Source organism: Equus caballus, chromosome 13 (genome assembly GCF_041296265.1).
Source record: "Equus caballus isolate H_3958 breed thoroughbred chromosome 13, TB-T2T, whole genome shotgun sequence".
NCBI lineage: Eukaryota > Metazoa > Chordata > Mammalia > Perissodactyla > Equidae > Equus > Equus caballus.
Window position 1 is genome coordinate 37,030,072 of NC_091696.1, and position 20,601 is coordinate 37,050,672.

Here is a 20,601-nt window from a genome sequence, read left to right on the forward strand (position 1 = left end):
CATCTACTGCTCGTTATACTTGTTCCAGGCTACCATGGCAACAAACGTTCATCCCAGCAGCTGCTCCGCAGCCAGCTTGGCTTTCTCTCCCAAAGTTCTGCCCCAGCATTTATGACAGACACTTCAGAACCAAGTCCTGTCGTGGGGCGGCCTTGAGGCCCAGGTCACTTGTGAGTCTACACAAACAGACCAACTCGTGGATGAGAGGCTCCAGCCTCGCCATCAAGATACTATGATATCTTGGACTACGCCAGGACTTAAGTTGCTCATCTGTAAGAATGTACGTTTCTAGCAAAGTGTTTTTCAAGTTGTGGGTAGTGACTCATTAGAGGGTGTGCTCATTTCCTATCGCTGCTGTAACAATTCAAATTTAGTGGCTTAAAGCGATGCAGATTTTACAACTCTGGAATTCAGAAGTCCACAATGAGGCAGCAGGGCCGTGCTCCTTCTGGAGGCTTTGGGGAAGAATCCATTTCCTTGCCATTCCCAGCTATTATAGGCTGCTCGCCTTCCTTGGCTTGTGGCCCACATCAGTCAAGACTTCTGCTTCCACTGGGACATCTTCTCTGTCTCTGACCCTCCTACCTGTTTTACAAGGGCCCACTTGGCTAATCTCCCCATGTCAAGACCCTTAGCCCCATCTACAAAGTCCTTTTGGGGCCATGTAAGGGTAACAGTATTCACAGGTTCTGGAGATTAGGATGTGGACGTGTTGGGGATGGTCATTATTCAGTCTACCACATGGGGTCAGAAAGCCATTTAAGTAGCCAGTGTTTTTTTTAAAATGCCATTTTAAAAAGTGCAGCACATGCACTGTTTCTGGTTCTAATGTGTAGCACTGCAAAATGTAGTCTCAGAAAAGTTTGAATCTAAGATCATTTGTTTTATTATTAGCAGATTAGTGCCTTATTCCCTTATATAGCAAAGTCCAAAGGATGGCCTTGATGAGAACTTGAACTTTTGACCCTTATTACTCTAAAATGACCAGCCCTTTCACACAACGTAAATGCAGTTGTTTCCTTCCCCACACTTGGGTTGAGTTTTACCACATAGATCTAACGAAAGGATTTAGAATGAAAGGGGGTGTTGGAAGAGAAAGCAGAAGAATTCAATATTAAAGACCTACAGTGTCACCTGGTGACCAAGTATATATGATATTCTTTCCTCAAGGAGGTTAGTTTTGAAAAACCCAGGAGTATGACAGGTCACCGTTGAGGGTTGAAGTCCACAAATAAAGACGTCCATATTTCTATTTTCACCTCCCTGCCATGCACAGCGACTTAGAAGCTTTACACCTTTTTTCCTAGCAAAGGTCTGCTTTAGATCCAGACTTTCTAGGCGAAGGATACAAGGGAACTTATTTCTACATTAGATATCCAGAAGATGGTCTGGTACAGCTACAGTGTGAAGCAAACATTAGTCATATTGCAGATGTATAATTGCCGCCTAGCATAAGATGGGGCACCCTCAGGAGGAGGTAATAATCAAGTGTAGGTAGCAGGAAAGTAGCTCTCCAGGCTCAGCTGAGAGGCTGGTGTTCAGCTGTGGAGACTTAATGTGACCAGGAATGTTGTGATTGCCCTTAAGGAAGGTAGTACCATATCCCAAAGGGGCTTGCTGGTCTTTAATGGGATGGGAGTATAGGGAGGGCATGTGACTGAATGCCTTTATGTCCTCAGGGAAAGTAGTCTACTTATTTGAAAGAGTAATTTGAGTTAAAAGTATTTCCTAAGTTGAATACTAGATTTCTGTCGGAACACCTGGTTTCCCTTCCCTTCTGGAGAATGGAAGTTATGCCAACGATTAGGGGTGGCTTCCGGCCCTCTCATCCTGTGTATACGAATGGAAGGGTAAGAGACAGTCACCTAAATGCACCCCCAGAGGTGGGCTGTAGCTAAGCTCCACTATTGATTGAATTCTCTGGGACTACCAGTTTTGGGAGTTAGGGGGTGCTTCCTAAAAAGCTAAATGGCAGGAAGCAATTAAGTCATAAATTTCCTTCTTCACATCCACACAGACCAAACCCTGCCCAGAGGGTTGTGGATAGGCACTGCATTCACTCTCAGTGACCACAAGAAACAATCCTTGAATTCCATCTAATCTTAATGAGAAGAGGGAAGCAAGAGGCTTACTTCAACCACTTTATTTGACAATCTACTTAGTGGTTTAACATCATGGTTCTTTTCTTGTGCAGGTAACTGATGAAGCCTAGGGTTGCCACAACACCTCCTAAGGCAACCACAGCAACTATGGTTTTAAAAGCAATATATCCAGCAGTCTCGTGCCCTTTAGTGTCCACAACACCTGGAAATGAAGCAGATATTCAAGTCTTAAGATATTTAAATCATAAGCATAAGTTGAAGCTAAAGCTTTACATGTTAAGGCTCCCCAGAGAAGGAAGTGAAGTTAAGCCTCAAAGGACTCATTTGGAAAGCTTGCAACAGGGTATCACCCCTTGAACCAGCCTCCTCTCCCACTGCCATTGCCACTTGCTTTTACTAACCTTAATCAATGGAAGGGACCTTGTTGTCCCAGCCTGTTTAGCACAACATCCTGGCCCTAACAAATGTGGTTAGCTGTCCTAAGTGTAATTCTTGCAGGTTATTAGTTAGGGATTTGAGACAGCTTAATTTCAAATTCTAGGCCTAAATCAAGACCATCTGGGATGAGGACATGGGATATTAACAGGAACATAATTTAATACAGGCTTAAGTTTAACAATAGGAAGACACATGCCTTATGACCTATTAGTCCTACTTCTAGAAACATATGTTGAAGTTCTTGTATAGTGGGCAGAGACTTAAGAGGATTCCAACATGGCGTTAGTGACAAAACTGAAGTCACCTAGATGGAATCCTATATAGCTAGTAACAGTGGGGTAGGTCTCTGCAGATAAGATGGCTAAAACAAGTAAAGCAAGTTATAGAACGGTAGGCAGAATATATGATCCCGCTTGTGTTAAAGGGGGATTTTTGGAAGGGTGCACAAGAGACTTAAAAGCTATCCCTGAAGAGATTGTCTTTTATTCTTCTCTTGTCTAGGTTGACCACAAGTGTGTGTTATTTATGCGTAATTAAATTTGACATAAAGCCAAGAACTGGAGTCCAGGAAGTACGCCAGGCTTTAAATCCATACCTCTGAATGAAGAGTCATCTGACAACAGAAGGATGGGTCCTGGGAGACTTACTAGAGTTCTCTCTTGCTCAGTGGTCCCTGCGTCTGGAGACAGATAATACAGTTTGTCTGACCTCTGGAGCAGTGAGGAGTGGTAAGAGGTGTGTCGACGGAATTCCTAGAGCAGATCTCTATAGAGTCCCTGCTCATCTACGTAGTTTTGCCTTCTTTGCAGGAGCGGGCACATGCCTTACTATAAGAACAGGAGGAACTCTCAAAGAATCTCCAGAGATTAAGTTCCGGGTCTACCTAGACTCAGGAAGAATGACTTTTTAGGGTTAAGTCTGCAAAAGCTAAGGCTATAGCTCATGTGCAAAAAACAAAGTTATCCGTAGAACTGATCCAGAGCCTGCCCATCTCAGACTCACAGGTCAGACAGACTGGGCCAAGGCTTCTTGGGCTCTCAGGACTAGGTGAAGGATGAGGCACTCATCCTTATTTAAGTTCTGAAACGATGAGACTTGCTTTGAGTAAATTCACAGTAATGAGGACTTGAATTTTACCTCGCCTGCTTCTGGATGACAGAGGGCAAGTCGCAGAACACAGAGGGGAGTCAGGAGACAATATATTGCAGATTAAGGCTCTACAGTGGAAGTAGACCTGTAGACAGGGGGAGAGAAGTGGAATCGATGGACTCATATTCAATCTTCCCCAGGTGACTTGTTCGGCACTTACCAGGCTAGAGAGCTCTTGGGCTTCTGATAGGAAGGCAAAGGTCTTCACATCAAACCTCTGATAGTGATTTGGATAGGTCACAGAGGACTCAACCGGATGGAAGGTGGTTCTGTAGTTGTCCAGGTTGTATTCACAGCTAGGAGGCAGGTACCGGGGGCAGGGGGCAGAGGGCAAGGGGACAACACGTCAGCCACAATCACTCCCAAGTCTAACTCAGTGTTTGCCCAAATTCAGTCATGTGTAACACCTTCAGGACTATTGCTGTACCTTCTACCTGTACCTTTACTTAATACACCTCTGACGTGGCCTATCCGACAGTATCTATGAAATCATAAGTTGTACCTGCTGTTGCACAATTTAGGCACCTATTTGTTTGCCAGCTAAACCCATCAAGAACTACAAGTTTTACATGTAGCTCTGAGTGCCTATTATGTCTGGGGCAGTTAGTATATTTCAGTGACAAAAGGCAGAGAACTCCTGCCATTTTATATCTTAGATGCTAGCAGAGGGTGATAACTATAAAGTAGTAGGTTAGGTGGTAAGTACCAAGGAAGGAGACCAGCATAAAGGGGCAGGAGGGTCAGGATAGGCTTCTTGGAGAAGGGAACACTTGAGCAAGTCTTTAATGGAATGAAGGAAGGAGATGTGAATGCACTGGCTACACATGGTCCTGGGGAAGGAGTATACCTGGAGGTTAAGAGCTCAACAGATGACAAGAGCATCAAGAAAGCTAAGATGCAGTTCTATCAAGTTGCAGACCCCTGCAGGCAGAGCTGAGAGGACAAACACTAGTGCACAAGCATGTGTAGTCACAGCTTCAGAGCATTATGGTGTTCAGGTCTAGAGTCAGATGGGTATTCAAAGGCCACCATTTACTAAATATGACTTTGGGCTAGTTACTAAGCAGCAAGCTTGAGTTTCTTCATGAGGTGGCCAGTGTCTCTCATAGAATGATGAGGTTCAAATGCCTGTTCAAATATACACCACTATGCCTGGCACACTGGTATTCAATAAATGGATTAAATGATTGGTGATCAATAAATGGATAAGAACTGAAGATCTGTTTTCTCTCCAGATAGAGAGTAGAGTATTAGAGCCAGACTTCCTTGGGAAAGATCCCATTCTTCTAGATTCAAGGGTAATAGGAAAGCATGAGTCACTTCATTAGACGAAGGACTGATCACTAAGAAATAAAGACAAAAGTCAGGGCCTTTGTGTTTTATAGTACTCCTCTGAAACCCAAGGGCTTTTATTCTCTCTTCACTGGCAGTTTGATGGATTTGCTGGGCTACCTTGTGTGTGGAGAATACCTACCCATCCACAACAATATTCCACTGTGGGAGAGAGGCTGGGTCCATGGTGGGCGTTGCCCAGCAGTCATCTAAGACCAGCTTGATGTTGGGGTCAGTCCTGTTTAGGATTCTCACTTCCAGGTAAATTGGTTGGCGGAGGTATCTCATTACAGGGTACTCCTTGTCCCCATAAGGTTGCAGGTAGGAGTTATCTGAAATGGAATAGATACTCTTTAGTACTCAAGTAGTTGATGGTTGCAACAAGAGCTTAAGCATCACTACTACTCCATTAGTCTGGCAGCATCAGAACATTCATTTTAGGGAAGAGTTCTCCAAAAGGATTTAAGCAGATTTCTTTAGGTTGTGATGTCTTACCTGGGTAGGTTTGCAGGATTAAGGCAAGTTGACCTGGCTTCACTGAGGCCACTGGAGGAGGAAGACTTTCGATGTTGGTATTTATTAGCATATCATCCCTGCTATAGTGGCACTTCACTGTCATTCTGTAAGAGTGGACGGGTGTGACAGGGATGGTACAAGAAGTTTTAGGTTAAAAGACTGCTTGAATTTAATCCAGAGCTTAAAAAATAAAGTAGCAGTTGTATCACACCTGAATTCACTGTCTCTGGAAATTGTGCTTGGAGGAAGGTCTGCCCATAGAGCATGTATTTCATTTTCATAGATGAACGTGTCATTCTCGAACTTGAAGTAAGAGAAAATGGTCAACTAGTTACCTCAAAGATAAGTCTTAACCTCTTGCTATCTACCAGTACTAACCTTATGTCTTGTTCCACATCCATTCAGGGGTATGTGAAACCGTACCAGCCCCTGAGATGGAGCTTTGAAGGTAGGCTGGCAGGATGAGTCCCCCACCATGAGGGTATCCAAGTTGAGAGCTGGATTTGTTTGATGGCTGTAGACCTCGATGTCCATAAACCCATCCTGAGTACACAGCTCACCTGTAACTAGATAGTAGTAAGAGGTTAAGTTTGTCTGCCATGTAAATATTGTTTTCTACTAACCTTGAATTGTGATGAGGGAAAGTTTGGATTTTCACCAGGAGGCACCAGAATTTGTCGTAAGTCTTCAGGAAAATACTTCGATAAGCAGCTTGGGTTACAAGAGGAGACCCTAAAGTACCTAGACAACAGTGAAGCTGTTCTGTGTGAATGGAAGGATTATTCATGCAAAGGAAGAAGGAGAAGGAGACGCAGAAGTGCCATGTGAAATAAGAGACCAGTGACAAAATCCTGATGAAGGATTAGGTTTAAGAGTCAGATTCTTCATGGCTTCAAGTGTAATGCCTTGTGTCACTACGTCCCTTCTTTCAAGGCTCATAAATCCTTAGTGGTTTGGGGCGAAGCTGAGGCAGGAACTAACTTTCCCTATTAGGCTTGACCTGGTACAGATCAGCTGATAAGAGAAGCACAGGGGCAGAGGCCATACTGAATGGAAGGATACACCCACTCCATATTTTTTGAGGAATTTGCAAGAGTTTGGAGAAAATCTACTAAGTATTTACAGTCCCTCTCATTACAGGTTTGAGACAACCTTATTTAGATGGTGGTCTTAGGCTCCTAACATGAAATATCCAGATTACTTAAACCTGAGGCGGTTATAGTGAGATCTACCTGTATGTAAATTTTGGGAGTGTTGTCTTCATTAGGGCCCTGCCATAGCACCTAGACAACTTTCTGATCTCCAGTCTTTCGTTTCCTCAAAGTGTAAGTAATACAGAATCTGAACTTCTACACACTTTCCCACATGCACAAGAGCTAAGGGAGGAAAGAACGTAGAAAATCTGTAAGAAAAGGTCTTTACCTATAGAAACTGATGACTCACAGAGACACTCAGGATAAACCACCATGGACACTGTCTCCAGTTGGACGTAAAAGGTCAGCTTGAGTGAAGGTAAGTAGAACTGATAGGGGAGGCATTTTTCAGAGAACTGAAATGCAAGAATATCAATTAGCAGCCACGACTGTCAGGGCCCAGAGCAGTCACAGGGAGGCAAGAAGGAAGTACATTCAATATCGGCAAGGTACACTCCAGACTTATTCTGGTTTCCCCTGAAGCCAGAACAACAGAGACCCTATCACTTCTCCAGATCAGGATGCTTCCCTAGGCAGGAAATTTATTGCTTTAAACTCATGCCCTAGGGTACCTGACACTGCATGTTCTTTGTACCAGGTACTAAAGCTTGAATTAACAGATCAAATTCCAAAGAGCTGAGTACCCTGCCAAGCCAGGTCTGAGTGAAAAGGATACTATAAATAATGTTATAAAGTGTTATTGCAAAACACATACCATAATATAAGATTATTCTCTGCTGTCCTTGGCAATTCCTTCAGTCAAGACTGGCCTCAGTGAGGACAGTTTGGGACCCTTATGTTTAGATTAAGCTGTCTTGTTTTTAATAGGGCATAATAAGGGTTTTAACAGGGATTCATCGTTAGAAACTTGAAAGCAGTTTCTACTATTCAATGAGCTGAGAAAAACTTAGGAAGACTTCCATGACGGAGGTTAAAGAGGCTTGGTGTTTGAGAGTGAATCTCAGTTACTGAGAATTCACTTATGCAAAGTGATCAAATGAGGCCGTCCAAGTTTGAATCTACTCCCCCAGCAGTTAGAGTTCATAGACAAGTCACCAGCTGTATCAGGATTACCTACAAGACTAAGCTGCAAGTCAGGCTTCCATAAAGCTCACTGGTTGATAATGGCACATACTTTTGCTTTGAGAAGGGTTTTGCTGAAGTGCAGTCTCAAGCCATTCGTTGCCTCCATATCAATTTCATTGTTGTGCAACTGGCTGGCAGCAATCTTCCTGTTTTCAAAGCTCACAGATTTTAACTTCCCAGGAAACTCTGGTATGTCGAGAGTCATGTGTGTGGCATTACAGGTCACAGGACCTAGAAGGAATGACCATCAGAAAGCCCATGATTAGCCTTGATTAAGTCCCCAGAGCAATGTCTCCCACAACTGGAGTTGCCCCTTACTAGGGCCTTACCTGACATACAAATCACTTGTGATGATAAGATGACCTTCTGCCCAGGAGACACATATGTAAGCTTCAGAGGCACCATGTAGAGATGACTGTTACCTTGCTGAGTGGGGGAGTGGAGTATTTTTTAAAACATTGGTTTACTTGCATTTCTAACCAGAGCTAGAAGAATAGTTAGGGTAAGCATACACTCACGTATTGGGTACTGTTTGGGCCCAAGTAGAATTTAGGCATTCTGTCCAATAATTGTTCTGCAGGTGCTCTAGTTTTAAAATCTTGCGCTTTGTAACATCTGGCAAGCTAGTGTTGTCTACCGATGTGATCTGTAGTTGATCCTTTCTAGGCAGATATGAGCAGAAGCTGTTCTTATGACTATTTTATGGCATCAGCGTTCAGAGAGAATGTTTACATGACTCGGCTGTCTGTTTATACTCAGTGTGTAGCAGGACTATTAAGATGGCTGACACTTGAGCATTTGGGTGCCAGGACCTGCTCTAAGTACTCTGTCTGGCACATTAACTCATTTAATGTTGTGTCTTGATTGTTGGCCCAAAAAGCACCAATACCTGGTATAACACACAATATAGGACAATGATAAAACAGAACACCTTACTGCATAACAGACTTTAGTAGTACCCTAGCTCTACTTTATGTAGTAGATTTAAGTCTGTAGGGAAGAGGGAGAGCAGATTGAAGTAAGGACCACATCTGTTTGTTCACCATTGTATCTTGAGTACTCAGTGCAGTATTTGGCACATAGTGGGCATTAAGATACACGTTGAATGAGCTGTATTCCCATTTTATTTGAAGACATGGTTGAGATCATGTTGGATTTAGAAATATTCATCTTTGCCTGGGTGGTGGTACAAAGATTCATACCTACCGTGTAGTGAGTCACTCCAGTGGCATTGAACAACACTTGGATGATTATCTTCTTGTTATCAATCAGGAGATTATATCCTTGTGTCATGGCCTCCCAAAGGGTCAGAGTTTGGGCTCTTGTGCCATCACCAACCTCAATGATCCATCCCATCTGAGAATCAGGATCCTAGAGCCAAAAGTTTCACTTGGAGGATTGGTGCTCACCTTAACCCCAAGACTACTGTTGTCTATTTAATATTTTAATCAGGATTAAAGTTATATCACCTTTTAATTTAGAACTAAAGATTACTTAGGTCTGTGATTTAAAAGATTACTTTCATACCGAACTCTCATCAGCCATGCCAGGAAAAATCTGAAAGGTAAACTGGAAGAAAAAAAAAAAAAGTCATGATGTGAGGCTTTGATTTGGGGAAGAAATTTTCTGAGATCGTGCTACCTGACAGTAAGTGGAAAACACCCAGAGCAACTGCCGTGTAGTTCTTACATCAAGAGGCCTGGCCGTGGGATGCAGTAGCAGCAGCACAGGACCAGTCAGGAATCCCAGCTGTGCCCTTAGACATCATTTCACCTTTTTGAGCTTCTGATACCAAAAGGCAATTGGAAAGTCTAAGCTCCCTTCTAGTTGTAAGTTGAGACACAAGGTTCTTAAATGCACAGCTTTTTGCTATGTCCATAAAAACCAAGTATTATAGCAAGCCATGCAGTTCGACGTCCATTGTTGGTATCAGCTTTGTTACGCTATAAAGTCCCTGAGTGATTGAGCCGTTTTGCTTATTTACTATATCCTAGTATCTGGCATAGGGCCTGGCATGTGGTAGGGATTCAGTTTGTCAAATTATCAATGTGATTGCAGCTACCATTGAATCCTTTCTGTTGTCAGGCATGATGTGCTAAGCACTGTATATGCTCTCAGTCAATTCTTACAGCCACCCTATGAGGTAAGTGTTATTGTCCCCCATGTCAGACTTGGAAACAAAGGCTCAGGGGGTTAAGAAATCAATCCAAAGCCACACAGCCAGTAAGTAATGAATATAGGATTGCAATCCTGATTCAGCTTCTAAGCTCAGCTCTTTCTAGACCGCCACGTTTTCTCTGCAGTAGCCATAGGAGAAGCAGTCAGCCTGTTTCACTCACAGACATGAAATCCTTCAGGCAGATTGTGGATCCTGAATGCTCATGGGTTTCTTCTGCTTGCATAACTGGACAGCTGATCTGATATACGACCTCCTCACGTTTTAAAGCAGCACTGTTGTCCACTAGTCTGATGGTCATCTGGTGCCGGCCAAGCTGTGTGAAAGTGGCATAGTAAGAACGTAGTAATTACTGGTACCTCAGTGGGAAAGGCGATTCCAGAATGCCATCTGACCCAGCTGAGTGGCAAAACTTCGAAGTTACCAATACCATAGGTTCTAGAAGGTACCTCATTCCTATGCCAGGAGACTCTATAGCTAGCCCTTTTAGACATTCCAAGACAGACCCATACATCTGCAGAGAACGGTTCCTTGAGCTTCAGGGATTGGAGTTCAGTTTTCATTTTCTTCCTACATTTACCTTATCTCTGAGTATCATGGTCCTGGATGGTTTGGGGCCTCTACCAAGTCATGCAAATACACTTATTGAGCACCTGCATAGCAGCCATTGTGGCTGTGCAGGGCAGAGCCATCTTTGTTATTTCCCCTGGCTTAGAGAACTCAGTCTGAAGTAGGAGTCAGTCAACATTCTTCTGTTAAGTGTTAGATCTTAAGGAATGCAACTCTAAGCTTCCTAAAGTTGGAAATGGCTGTTTCAGAAAGGAAAAATTTAATTACTAGAGATTGTCACTGCAGAATCAGGTGAAGTGGCCTGTTAAACATGCTGATTTCTAGGACACACCCCAGACCTACTAAGTCATCGACTAAATGAACTAAATCTGTACTTTCCAAGTTCCCCAAGTGATTCTTTGCACATTAAAGCTTGAGAACTGCTTGGAAAAGTTGCTTCTACTGCTCCTATTAACCCTGATTGGGCTGTGCTGTTGCTTGGCAATACTCTCAGCTGCGGCTTGCCTTCCAACACCTGTTTCTACAGCATAGATGTTCTCTATTTGCCAGCACCAAAATAGTCTCCCATTTCCCATGAGGGTTACAGATCAAAATAGCTCATGTTTGAGCATTCGTTGTGTCTAGTTTCTGCACCAACTCCTTCATCTGCATTATATCATTAGTCTTTAGATACCCTGTGGAGAGGTACCATAATTCCCATTTTCCACTGGACAAGCAGAGGCTTAGAAAGGTTGGCTTACTTGCCCAAGTTCACACCTAGATAGTGGCAGAACCAGGACTCAAACCCAAGGCCTGAGTTTCTCAGTCTCAGCATTATTGGCATTTCAGGCCTGATAATTCTGTGTTATGGGGGCCACCCTGGGCAATGTAGGCTATTTAGCAGCTTCCTTGGCTTGTGCCAGTGGCAGCCTCTCCACCTTCCAGTTGTGATAACCAAGAGCGTCTTCCAAAATGTCTCTAAACATTGCCAAATGTCTTCTGGGCAGACAAAAAAGAATTACCCCTAGTTGAGAACCACTGTTCTAGTCCAAAGCCTCTAACCTTAACTACTAGGTTATTATTAGTAACTACTAGGTTATTACTTCCCAAGTTAATCCTCAAAGCAATTACTTACCACTCTCCTAGTACAGGTCTCATATGGGGCCTTCAGGGTGAGCTTTTCTGGGTCCAGGTCATGAGTGCAGTTCAGCATTTCAAGACCAGAGGGATCTAGAGAAGCCAGAGCAGTTTAGACAGAGGATGGCCAAGAAGTACATTTCAGTGAGTCAACCAAAGCTACATATCCACAACTGTCAATTAATTTCTAAGGTACTTCAATCACTTTTTATTGTCCCAATTGGATTATATGACTCAAGCTTTGAGATACTGTGATTTGCAGCTAAAAATTTCCCAGAGGATTCTGAGATAAGACAGGTTTCCAGGGAAAGACAAGGTCTTTCACCCTTGGTGGCCTCGTGCAAATCAGAGACCCCTGTGGTATGGTGAGATTTGGATGCCAGTGGTTCCAGTTTGTATACCCTGCTCACCAGAAAAATGGGGCTGGCCTTGAGCCAAAGGCTTTCTACTAAGTAAGGCTAAGTTAACACACATTACTTACCCACCACAGATGCATGCCATTTCTTGGGGCCAAGATGGCTTGGAAGCTCCACTATCATTCTATCTTTATAGCAAGTGACAGTACCTGAGGAGCAGAGAAAGCGCTTGGGGCATCTTTGAGTTACAGGAGGCGTGATTCCTACAGAAGTGTATAAAGGGACCCCTCCTCTCTAATAGGCATCAGAGAAGATGCCAGTTGGGAAAGGCAAATCTTGTTCCCTACCCTCGGGAGCTCACAAACTGGTGGGAAAGATGTAACTACAACACAAGATACCAAGAACTGTAAGGAAGGTTATCTTTTAAATGTCTAGGGCTTTCTGAAGCACTCCAGGGAAAAGCCTGGATTTGGATTACCAAGCACACATGCAGGAACCAGGCTCGAACCTTGACAGTGGAGCTGATGGAGGTGGGGATGGTAGGCCTGTGAAGAACTGGAAAACAAAAGTTTTATCTAAAGATTTTTCAATTTGAAGTTTAAAAAGTGCCCTAGGTAAACCCAAGAACACTTTTTAAAAGCTAATTTCTGCCTATAATCTGCCACTCTGCATCCTCTGACTCAGATGAAAGTTCAAAGAAACTCCTCGTTTTAAGTGGAACAGCTCCGATGTTGTCTGTTATATTGGTGCTTTCCTTAAGCATGAGTTTGTGTTTGAAGACAACTTCTCCCAGAGATGGGAGTTTAGTGTTGTGGTTTGCTGTTCTTCAGATTCCGTAAAGCTTGAGGCATGGAGGGAATAGAAGGCAGCCCAGGTGTTTTCACAAGCTCTTTTGTTTAGCTAGTATAGCAAGCCATGGGTAAGCAATGGAAACATCCAGTGACCTAATCAAGGTAAGAGAGGGGCTGAAGGGAGATTGACCTATGTTTGTGTTTCCTGGCCATCTAACACCCCAACTGCAACATGTTCGAGAGATGCTAAGGTCATTTCCCTCACCCAAGAGGCATACCTGAGAAGTCAGGATTCACCAACTTAACAGCACCTCCTGAATTCACCAAAGTCACAAGGGCAAAGAATAGAGAAAGTGACCTGTAGACACTGGAAGGGGATGGGGGAGAGAGTTAAGGAGGAAAGAACTTAAGCAGACAAGGCCTTTGCATCCCCTCCCTCTGCCTACAGAATTACTCACCTCCAGTCTGTACTGGAGTCCCTCCAGCTTGAGGGACTCCCACAATCTCCTCTCTGCCTGTGCGCCATGGCCAAAGGCATCACCGAATCAACAGGTAGAGGGATGGGCTGCTGTGTGCTTTTATAGTGGAAACAGGACCTGCCCTTCCTCTGTCGCTATTGGAGACACCTGAATCTTCTCCAGCCCTCCCAGCTGACAGGGAGGGATTTGGGATGGGAGAGGTGTTCTAGAAGCCCCGAAATAAGCAGAGTTCTGCTCTTCCTAATACTCACCTTGGGTATCCCACCAGCTGCTCTATGGGCCAGCCATAAGACCAATGTTCCCTGAGATTAGCTCTGTTTGAATGAATTGGTGTTTTTCTCCATAATACTGGGAAAAATTAGGATCTTTTTGACAAAATACTTACGACTCCAATGCAGAGTGAAAGAGGGTGGTGGGCTTTGTTGAGGAAAGACCATCTCTTGTTCATACCATTTTAAAGTAACAAACCTGTCTTTTAAGTAACCCCTAGTCTCCTGGCTGTTGTGGACATCATGCTGGCAATGTGCATGAAGAAGTACCTTTAAAAAAATGGATGAAGCTTTGTTTTCCCCCAAGTATAAATTTTCAGCTTACTGCAAGAAATGCAGACAATTAGGGAAGGATATAGAGAAAAGGAAAATGTCAGCCATAATCTTGCCACCATCAATATTTAGGTACATAATTTTATGTACTTTTTCTACAAACACTACACACACTTAAAACAACAACAACAATCTGGGATTGAAGTTTAGACTATGTTTTTTAACCTACTTTTACTACTTTACATGTTATGGACATTTTTCATATCAAAGATCTCCCTTACCGTTTTTAGGGTTGCATAATATTCAATGTCTAAGTAAATCAGTGTTCTCTAATGATGGACATTAAGATGGCTTCCAATTTTTCATCATTATGAACAATAATATGATGGACATTCTTGAACATTTCCCTGGTTATCCATCAGGATAAATTCCTGGAAGTAGAAATTCTGAGTTGAAGGGAGTAGTGATCTAAATAAGAAAGTTATATTGTGCAGCGATTAGAAGTTTACAGATGTGGAAACAGAGGTAAAGCAACTTGCCTAAGCTTTGACAGCCGAGTGTCAGGGCCAGGCTGAGAACTCAGATTTTCTGAGACCTAATCAACATATCTTTTCAGCTTCTTTCATTGATCTTTGAGAAACCTGGATGTCTACAGCCCAAGTTCCTTTAGAGGTGATTCAATGCTCAAATTCTGTGCAAGTAGTGAGGTGCTATTTGCAATTATTGATTTACGTGTTGTCTTTATGGTGTAACTTGAGGAGTGATCGCCATTCCCTGTTACAGGTGTCTGAAATACCATTGTAGAGCAGAGTACTGTTTCCCCAACTTCCTTAATTAGAAGGATCACATGGGTCTCTTATTAATGTCACAAATTCTTGGGTTCCACCCAAAATCTGCTGAATCAGGCTCTCCGGGGAGAGGCCCGGGGTAATGTGTGTTTAACAAGCATCACAGGCGAGTCTTATGATCAGGAAAAGCTGGGAAATACCTGGAAGGAGGTAGGTGAGAAAATGAGTTGCCAATGGTTAGCTTCTTTACGGGAATTAATTGATTAGAGTACATCCTAGTGGAATTTAGGAGAGGGAGCAAAATCCAGGTTAAGTAGATTTTTTGGGGTAGAGATGGTGAAAGGGTTTAGATTCAGAGCAGAAGCACAATAGTAATAATTACTCCTCCTAAGCATATTTTCCAAAAAGTGGCACCTTTTCTACAAATGTGAAGGTAATTTGTTTCCACGATGGTTAAGACTATGATCAGCAGACATTAGGGGATGGAGTGTGGAAGCAAGATTCAGAGAGACCTATTAAGAAGGTGGTCAGAGAGGTAATAGGTTAATGTGTTGCTCTACCTCCCCAGGCTCCACCCCCAGGCTCAGCCCCCACAAGACTGTGCCTTTTCTCTAGAGTGTGAGGTCTTGCCTTGTAAAGGGCAGCTCTGGTCAAAACCCCAAACTGGGGGCTCTGGGAGACCAAGAGACAGCACAAAGCAGGAGGCATGGAGAGAAAGAGGACCATTGTGGGAGCTGGTGAAGGTGGTAAGTGCACCAGAGATTAATTTCATTTGCCTCACCTGACCCAGCCTATGCTGTGTTTGGGACAGTCACTGAACAAGTAGCTCCAGGCTCATAAGAATCAATCCTGCATAAATGCACAAGGGTACAAATGTGTTCAGGTCAGCCAGCTTTGAAAATGAGGAAGAAATGGCTGTTCCATAATAAGATGGTGTCTCATATCACTAGTTAGGAAAAGCTAAAATCTTTACAGAAATGATAGATCCTTAATATTTTACTAAATAAACAGTAGTGTCTCTTTCAAGCGTATGTTTTCCACATTCTTTTCAATAAGCCTTTTTGAGTTTGCTAATTTATAACTACAGGTGTTCCCTCTCCTCTTCTCTGAACGCTCTGTTCTCTACCTGAGTGTCATGAGGCCTCTTCTCACCTGCTAACCACCAGGCATTTCTTGAAGGGAGTTTTAGGTTATGTATAACAACAATGCAATGTTGTTGCCTCATTTGGGCACGTGCCTTCCTTGCTTTCTGAAATGCAGTTCTTATAAACAACAGTTCATGATTCTTAAATTTCAAGTCTGTTGTCTTATTTTCCACGACAATTGTAAAAATATTAATTGAAGACAACCTAAATGTCATCATCGGGAGATGGTTAGATAAACTATAGAATACTCTTCAGCTGCTAAAATGAATCTATGGATTCAACTGGAGCTATGAATGCTGATACTGAAAGTTTCCACAATAAAATTGGAGTTTTGGAGCTGTATAATTAGTATATCTCCAAATTTTCGCTTGAGGAAAAGAAGAAAAAGGAAAAACCTATGTGTACATGTGGCTATGTAAATTATATTTGCATTAAAGTCTAGAAGGGTATGCCAGAGAGCTGACAGTGTTATCAGGGCGAGACAGTACAGGTATGCAGGCAGTCCACCCCAGTCCGGCTATGCTAGGCATTTACAACTGTTGTCAGCTCTGATTTGTTTGTACTTCTGCTCTTCTGGTTGTAAATACATGTAATATGTCATCCCTAGGAATAGGAATAGGGAAATGGGAGACCTCTGCCTTTTTGACTTTACTCACTTCTGTATTGATTGAATTGTCTTGGTGATAAAATAACCAATTGAAATAATTTTAATTATTAAAATAATACAGCAGTAACCGTAAATTTGATTTGTTTATAAGTGATCTACAGAAGCTCTAGAACGAAAGGCCAATGAGTTCAAACTTCATGGTATAAAGGCATAATGCCCAAGTGCATGGATTTGGTGCAGGAGGCTTCCAAAGTCCAACTCTCTATTGTAAAAGGAAGAAATGAAGCCTGAGAAGTTTATAACTTGCCAGAGGTCATACAGCAAGTTAGTAGCACAGCTCTAGTGAGAAGCCAGGTCCTGTGCCCACTCCCAGGCTCTTTCTAATTCATCATGACTTTCTCTCTGTGTATGTGAGGGGGTGTTTAAAACTCCATGCTTCTCTTGCAGTTTACTTAGCTTTAAAAGTACAAGATGGCATTAATTAGAATTTAGCAGTATAAGTGAGAAATATAGACACTTCTGTCAGTTAAGCTTAAAATAGCATTCAAATATCAAATATGAATTTAACTTGGAAAAATAAGAGACTATATCAACAGGAAGGTTCTTGAACATCATATGGTAGTTCCTTTAACAATGTAACTATACAATGTTAATGTCATTTTCCCCTTTGCATATTTAGACTGATCCAAGTTGAATGAGCCTTCCAACAGTAATGGATTCAAAAATAACTAGGACAAAGGCATAAAAGGCTTCATCGACGTGTAAATATAAAGATAGGGCAGCATAAATAAGCGATGACAGAGAAGTCTTGGAAGTTCTAAATAAAAAGTCATATACATATAAACGTTAACACAGATTGATTACTCCATAGCTAGTAGCTAGGGCAATGGTTACCATAGAAATAGAGAAAAGGTTCCCTTGGCAATGCAGCATATTCCCTTTAGTTGATAGAATATAAAATATATTACAAGTTAAAGTTCTGCAGGATGTGGTAGATTGATTGTAAAGGTCTCAATCTTTACCCCTCCCTGTATTCCCATCCTTTGCAACGTGCTTTGAAATCAGCCTGTTCCCCTGCAGCCCCCTCCCCACTTGAATCTGGCTTGGCCTTGAGACTTACTTTGGCTAATAGAATGTGGTGGAAGTGATGGTGTGCCAGTTCTGAGACTAGGTCTCTTGAGGCCTTGAACACCTATGCTCCCTCTCTTAGCATTCTGCATTCACCATGAGAAGAAGCCTAGGCTAGCCTGCAAGATGATGACTGATCACGAGGAGCAGAGACAGGTCATCTAAGCTGAGGCCATCCTAGAGCAACCAGTCCCTAGCTGACCCACCAGTTGACTGCTAATTAATGAGCGAGCCCAGACAAGGTCTGCTGAGCACAAAAGAATTGACCAGTTGACTGTAAACTTGTGATCCAAATCAATGCTTACTGTTGTAAGCCACTTAGTTTGGGGGGTTTGTTGGGCAGCACGATGTGGCAATAGGTATCTGTGACTATTATTTAGAATTCCAATTTCAAAATCAGCCCAGTTTTTCATTATGAAACTGCAGATATCCTCCTTTGGGAGTTTACTGAGCAACCAGGAAACTTTGAAGTCTCAAAAGAAGCAATGCCCATATTTGTGCGAGTGCAAACGAAAACTCGGCCTTTAAGGGGTTTGAAAGAATGGGGGAGACCAAATGACTATTCATGTAACACATAAGACCTAAACATAAGTAAGTAAACTTAAATACACACAGGTATATTCTTTTCTGTCCAGTATCTTTTTCTCTTCTTTTGTTAATAGCATCATGATGTGGCTTTAGGGAACTCTCTTTCCCATTAGATATAATCTTGGTGAGACGTTTTCATTAAAAAAAAAAATTGTTTTTTTACTGAGGTCACATTGATTTATAATATTATACAAATTTCAGGTGTACATCATTATATTTCAACTTTTGTATAGACTGCATCGTGTTTGCCATCAAAAGTCTAGTTTCTATCCATCATCATACACATGCCCCTTTACACCCTTTCACCCTCCCTCCCCCTTCCTCTCTGGTAACCACCAATCTGTTCTCTGTATCTATCTGTTTGTTTGTTGTTGGTGGTGAGACTTTTGGTCAAGCTGCCTCCATCACTCTTTGGGCAAGGGGTAGGCACATGACTGAAGCTAATCAAACAATCAAACACTCTCTACGGAATTTGGATCTTGATCAGGGCAACACAGGTTGGAACTTAGCCCATTCCCTGAAGGGTTGTTTCTTATTCGAGGAACATTTGAGTTCTATTAAATCTCCCTTTAGTATATCTCTGTAATCCACCCCTTCCTCTCCTGATCCCCATGCAGGTTTTGTAATCTGCACCTTTATAATTCACTTTTCAGAGTGAGTACCAGGAAGGAGTAGGTGGTTCTCAAAACCCATGTGATTTGATGAGTCTCTGTAGGGAGGAGGGAAAGAAATTTTTATTAAGGCCCACTGTGTACAGGTCCTGTGCTAGACACTGGTACATAAACCTTCAAGGTAGGAATAAGAAAAGGAAATGAAGGTTCCTTGACATGAATTTCCCCCTGGTTGATAGCTACTAAGTAGAAAGCTCTATGGGCTGAATATGCCCCCTCCCGCCAATTCACGTTGAAGTCCTAATCCTCAGTACCTCAGAATGTGACCTATTTGGAGATAGGGTCTTTACAGAGGTGATTAACTTAAAACAAGGTCATGAAGGTGGGCCCAATTGCAGTATGGCTGGTGTCCGTATAAGAAGAGGAAATTTGGAGATAGACATATACAGAGGGAAGACAATGTGAAGACACAGGGGGAAGATGACCTTTTACAGCCAAGCAGAGTGGCCTGGAAAGATCCTTTCCTCATGGCTCTCAGAAGAAACCAACCTGCCAGCACCTTGGACTCAGACTTCCAGCTCCAGAGCTGTGAGAAAATACATTTCTGTTGTTTAAGCCACGCAGTTTGAGGTACGTTGTTATGGCAGCCCTAGAAATGAATACAAATTCCCAGATTGAAACATAACTCTATGTGACTATAAAATATATACTCTCTTTTCTGTACCATGATAAGGGATAAGACCACAAAAAACCAGGTCCCAGTTGCTGTTGTTATTGAGAAGAAAAATTTAAGAGAAGAAAGTTTAAGGAAATGCAATAATTATACATCTATGATTGACCCAAAGAAAGGAGAGACTTTCTACCTTTCTGCTACTAGTACTACGATTTCTACTCAACTCCTACTTTTAAAACTACTACTGACCTACATTCATTAAGTACTGATTAACATTCATTAAGTACTGATTACGCACCACATTATGCTAAGCATTTTACAAATATTAACTCAATGATTACTTGCAACAACCTGTGAATGATAACTGGAAAGTATTGTCTTCATTTTACTGATGAGGAAACCGAGGCTCTGGAGAAGTAATTTGCCCAAGTTAATGGCAGGGTCCAATTTCTGGTTTAATGTCTGTCGGTCTCTGACTTAAGAACCTGTGTTCTGAACCATTACTGTACTCCGGCTTTATTTCAACACGATGCTTAGCCTTCACATTTGCCTGTCTTCCTAGTCCAACTATCAGCTTTGAGAGTATTGAATGGCTTTGATGGTATTTGAGGATCTGGTAAACGCCACTATAATACACCTCCCTTGTGGTAAATTCTGCCATCTTGAAACAAAATGGCAGCTGGTATAGGTTTTCCAGTGGTCATTATTCCTGCAGTTTTAAAGAACTTAAGCTTTGGGTGAGGACTCACATCACGTGATTATACTGATTGAAGTCTTCAATTCACAGAACCAGTAACTAATTAGGAAGGAGAAAAGGCATAAGAAAAAGGGAAATTTGTCCAGCTAACAAAGCCAGTTAATTCAAGTGTAGAATTTAAGTTCATAGCCACTGCTCAGACTATCCAGTATTCACATTTTAAAGAATTTGTTTTTGGAAACCTTTATAAAACTCTCCACTATTACAATGCCATCTGGGATTTAGCATTTATAAAATGTGCAGTTAAAAGATGCCAAGAGGTTCCTCATGAAAACCAGATGGTACAATAACAGCTCTGTCTATTTTTCTGGCAGAAAAAATAGGGCTTTGAGTGGCTTAAAACTTATATGAATAAATTAAGGCCAATTGATACATCAGGGACACTACAATTTCAGTAGTCAACTGACCCATCTAAACATTTTCATGAATCTTTTCATTTGGAGAAGAAAAAACAAAAG

General features: G+C 42.2%; 1 protein-coding gene across 2 annotated transcripts; it reads right to left on the minus strand.

Moving 5' to 3' along the window:
- Positions 1-2,128: 2,128 nt before the first annotated feature.
- ZP2 (zona pellucida glycoprotein 2) lies at positions 2,129-13,490 on the minus strand. Of its 2 annotated transcripts, none has more exons than XM_001494769.5 (18): positions 13,284-13,490; positions 13,104-13,192; positions 12,160-12,243; positions 11,677-11,771; positions 10,156-10,308; positions 9,344-9,385; positions 9,023-9,187; positions 8,146-8,242; positions 7,866-8,047; positions 6,960-7,086; positions 5,916-6,103; positions 5,749-5,840; positions 5,517-5,641; positions 5,164-5,353; positions 3,850-3,985; positions 3,678-3,774; positions 3,136-3,219; positions 2,129-2,304 (listed from the first exon to the last, which is right to left on the minus strand). In XM_001494769.5, exons 1-18 carry the CDS (start codon positions 13,361-13,363, stop codon positions 2,159-2,161), a joined length of 2,172 nt encoding a protein of 723 aa, XP_001494819.2. In that variant the 5' UTR covers positions 13,364-13,490; the 3' UTR covers positions 2,129-2,158. The 2 variants fall into 2 exon arrangements, with proteins under 2 accessions (XP_001494819.2, XP_070088313.1); XM_070232212.1 differs by lacking the exon at positions 13,284-13,490 and adding an exon at positions 12,513-12,589 and having other exon boundaries at positions 13,104-13,230.
- Between the last annotated feature and the right edge of the window lie 7,111 nt (positions 13,491-20,601).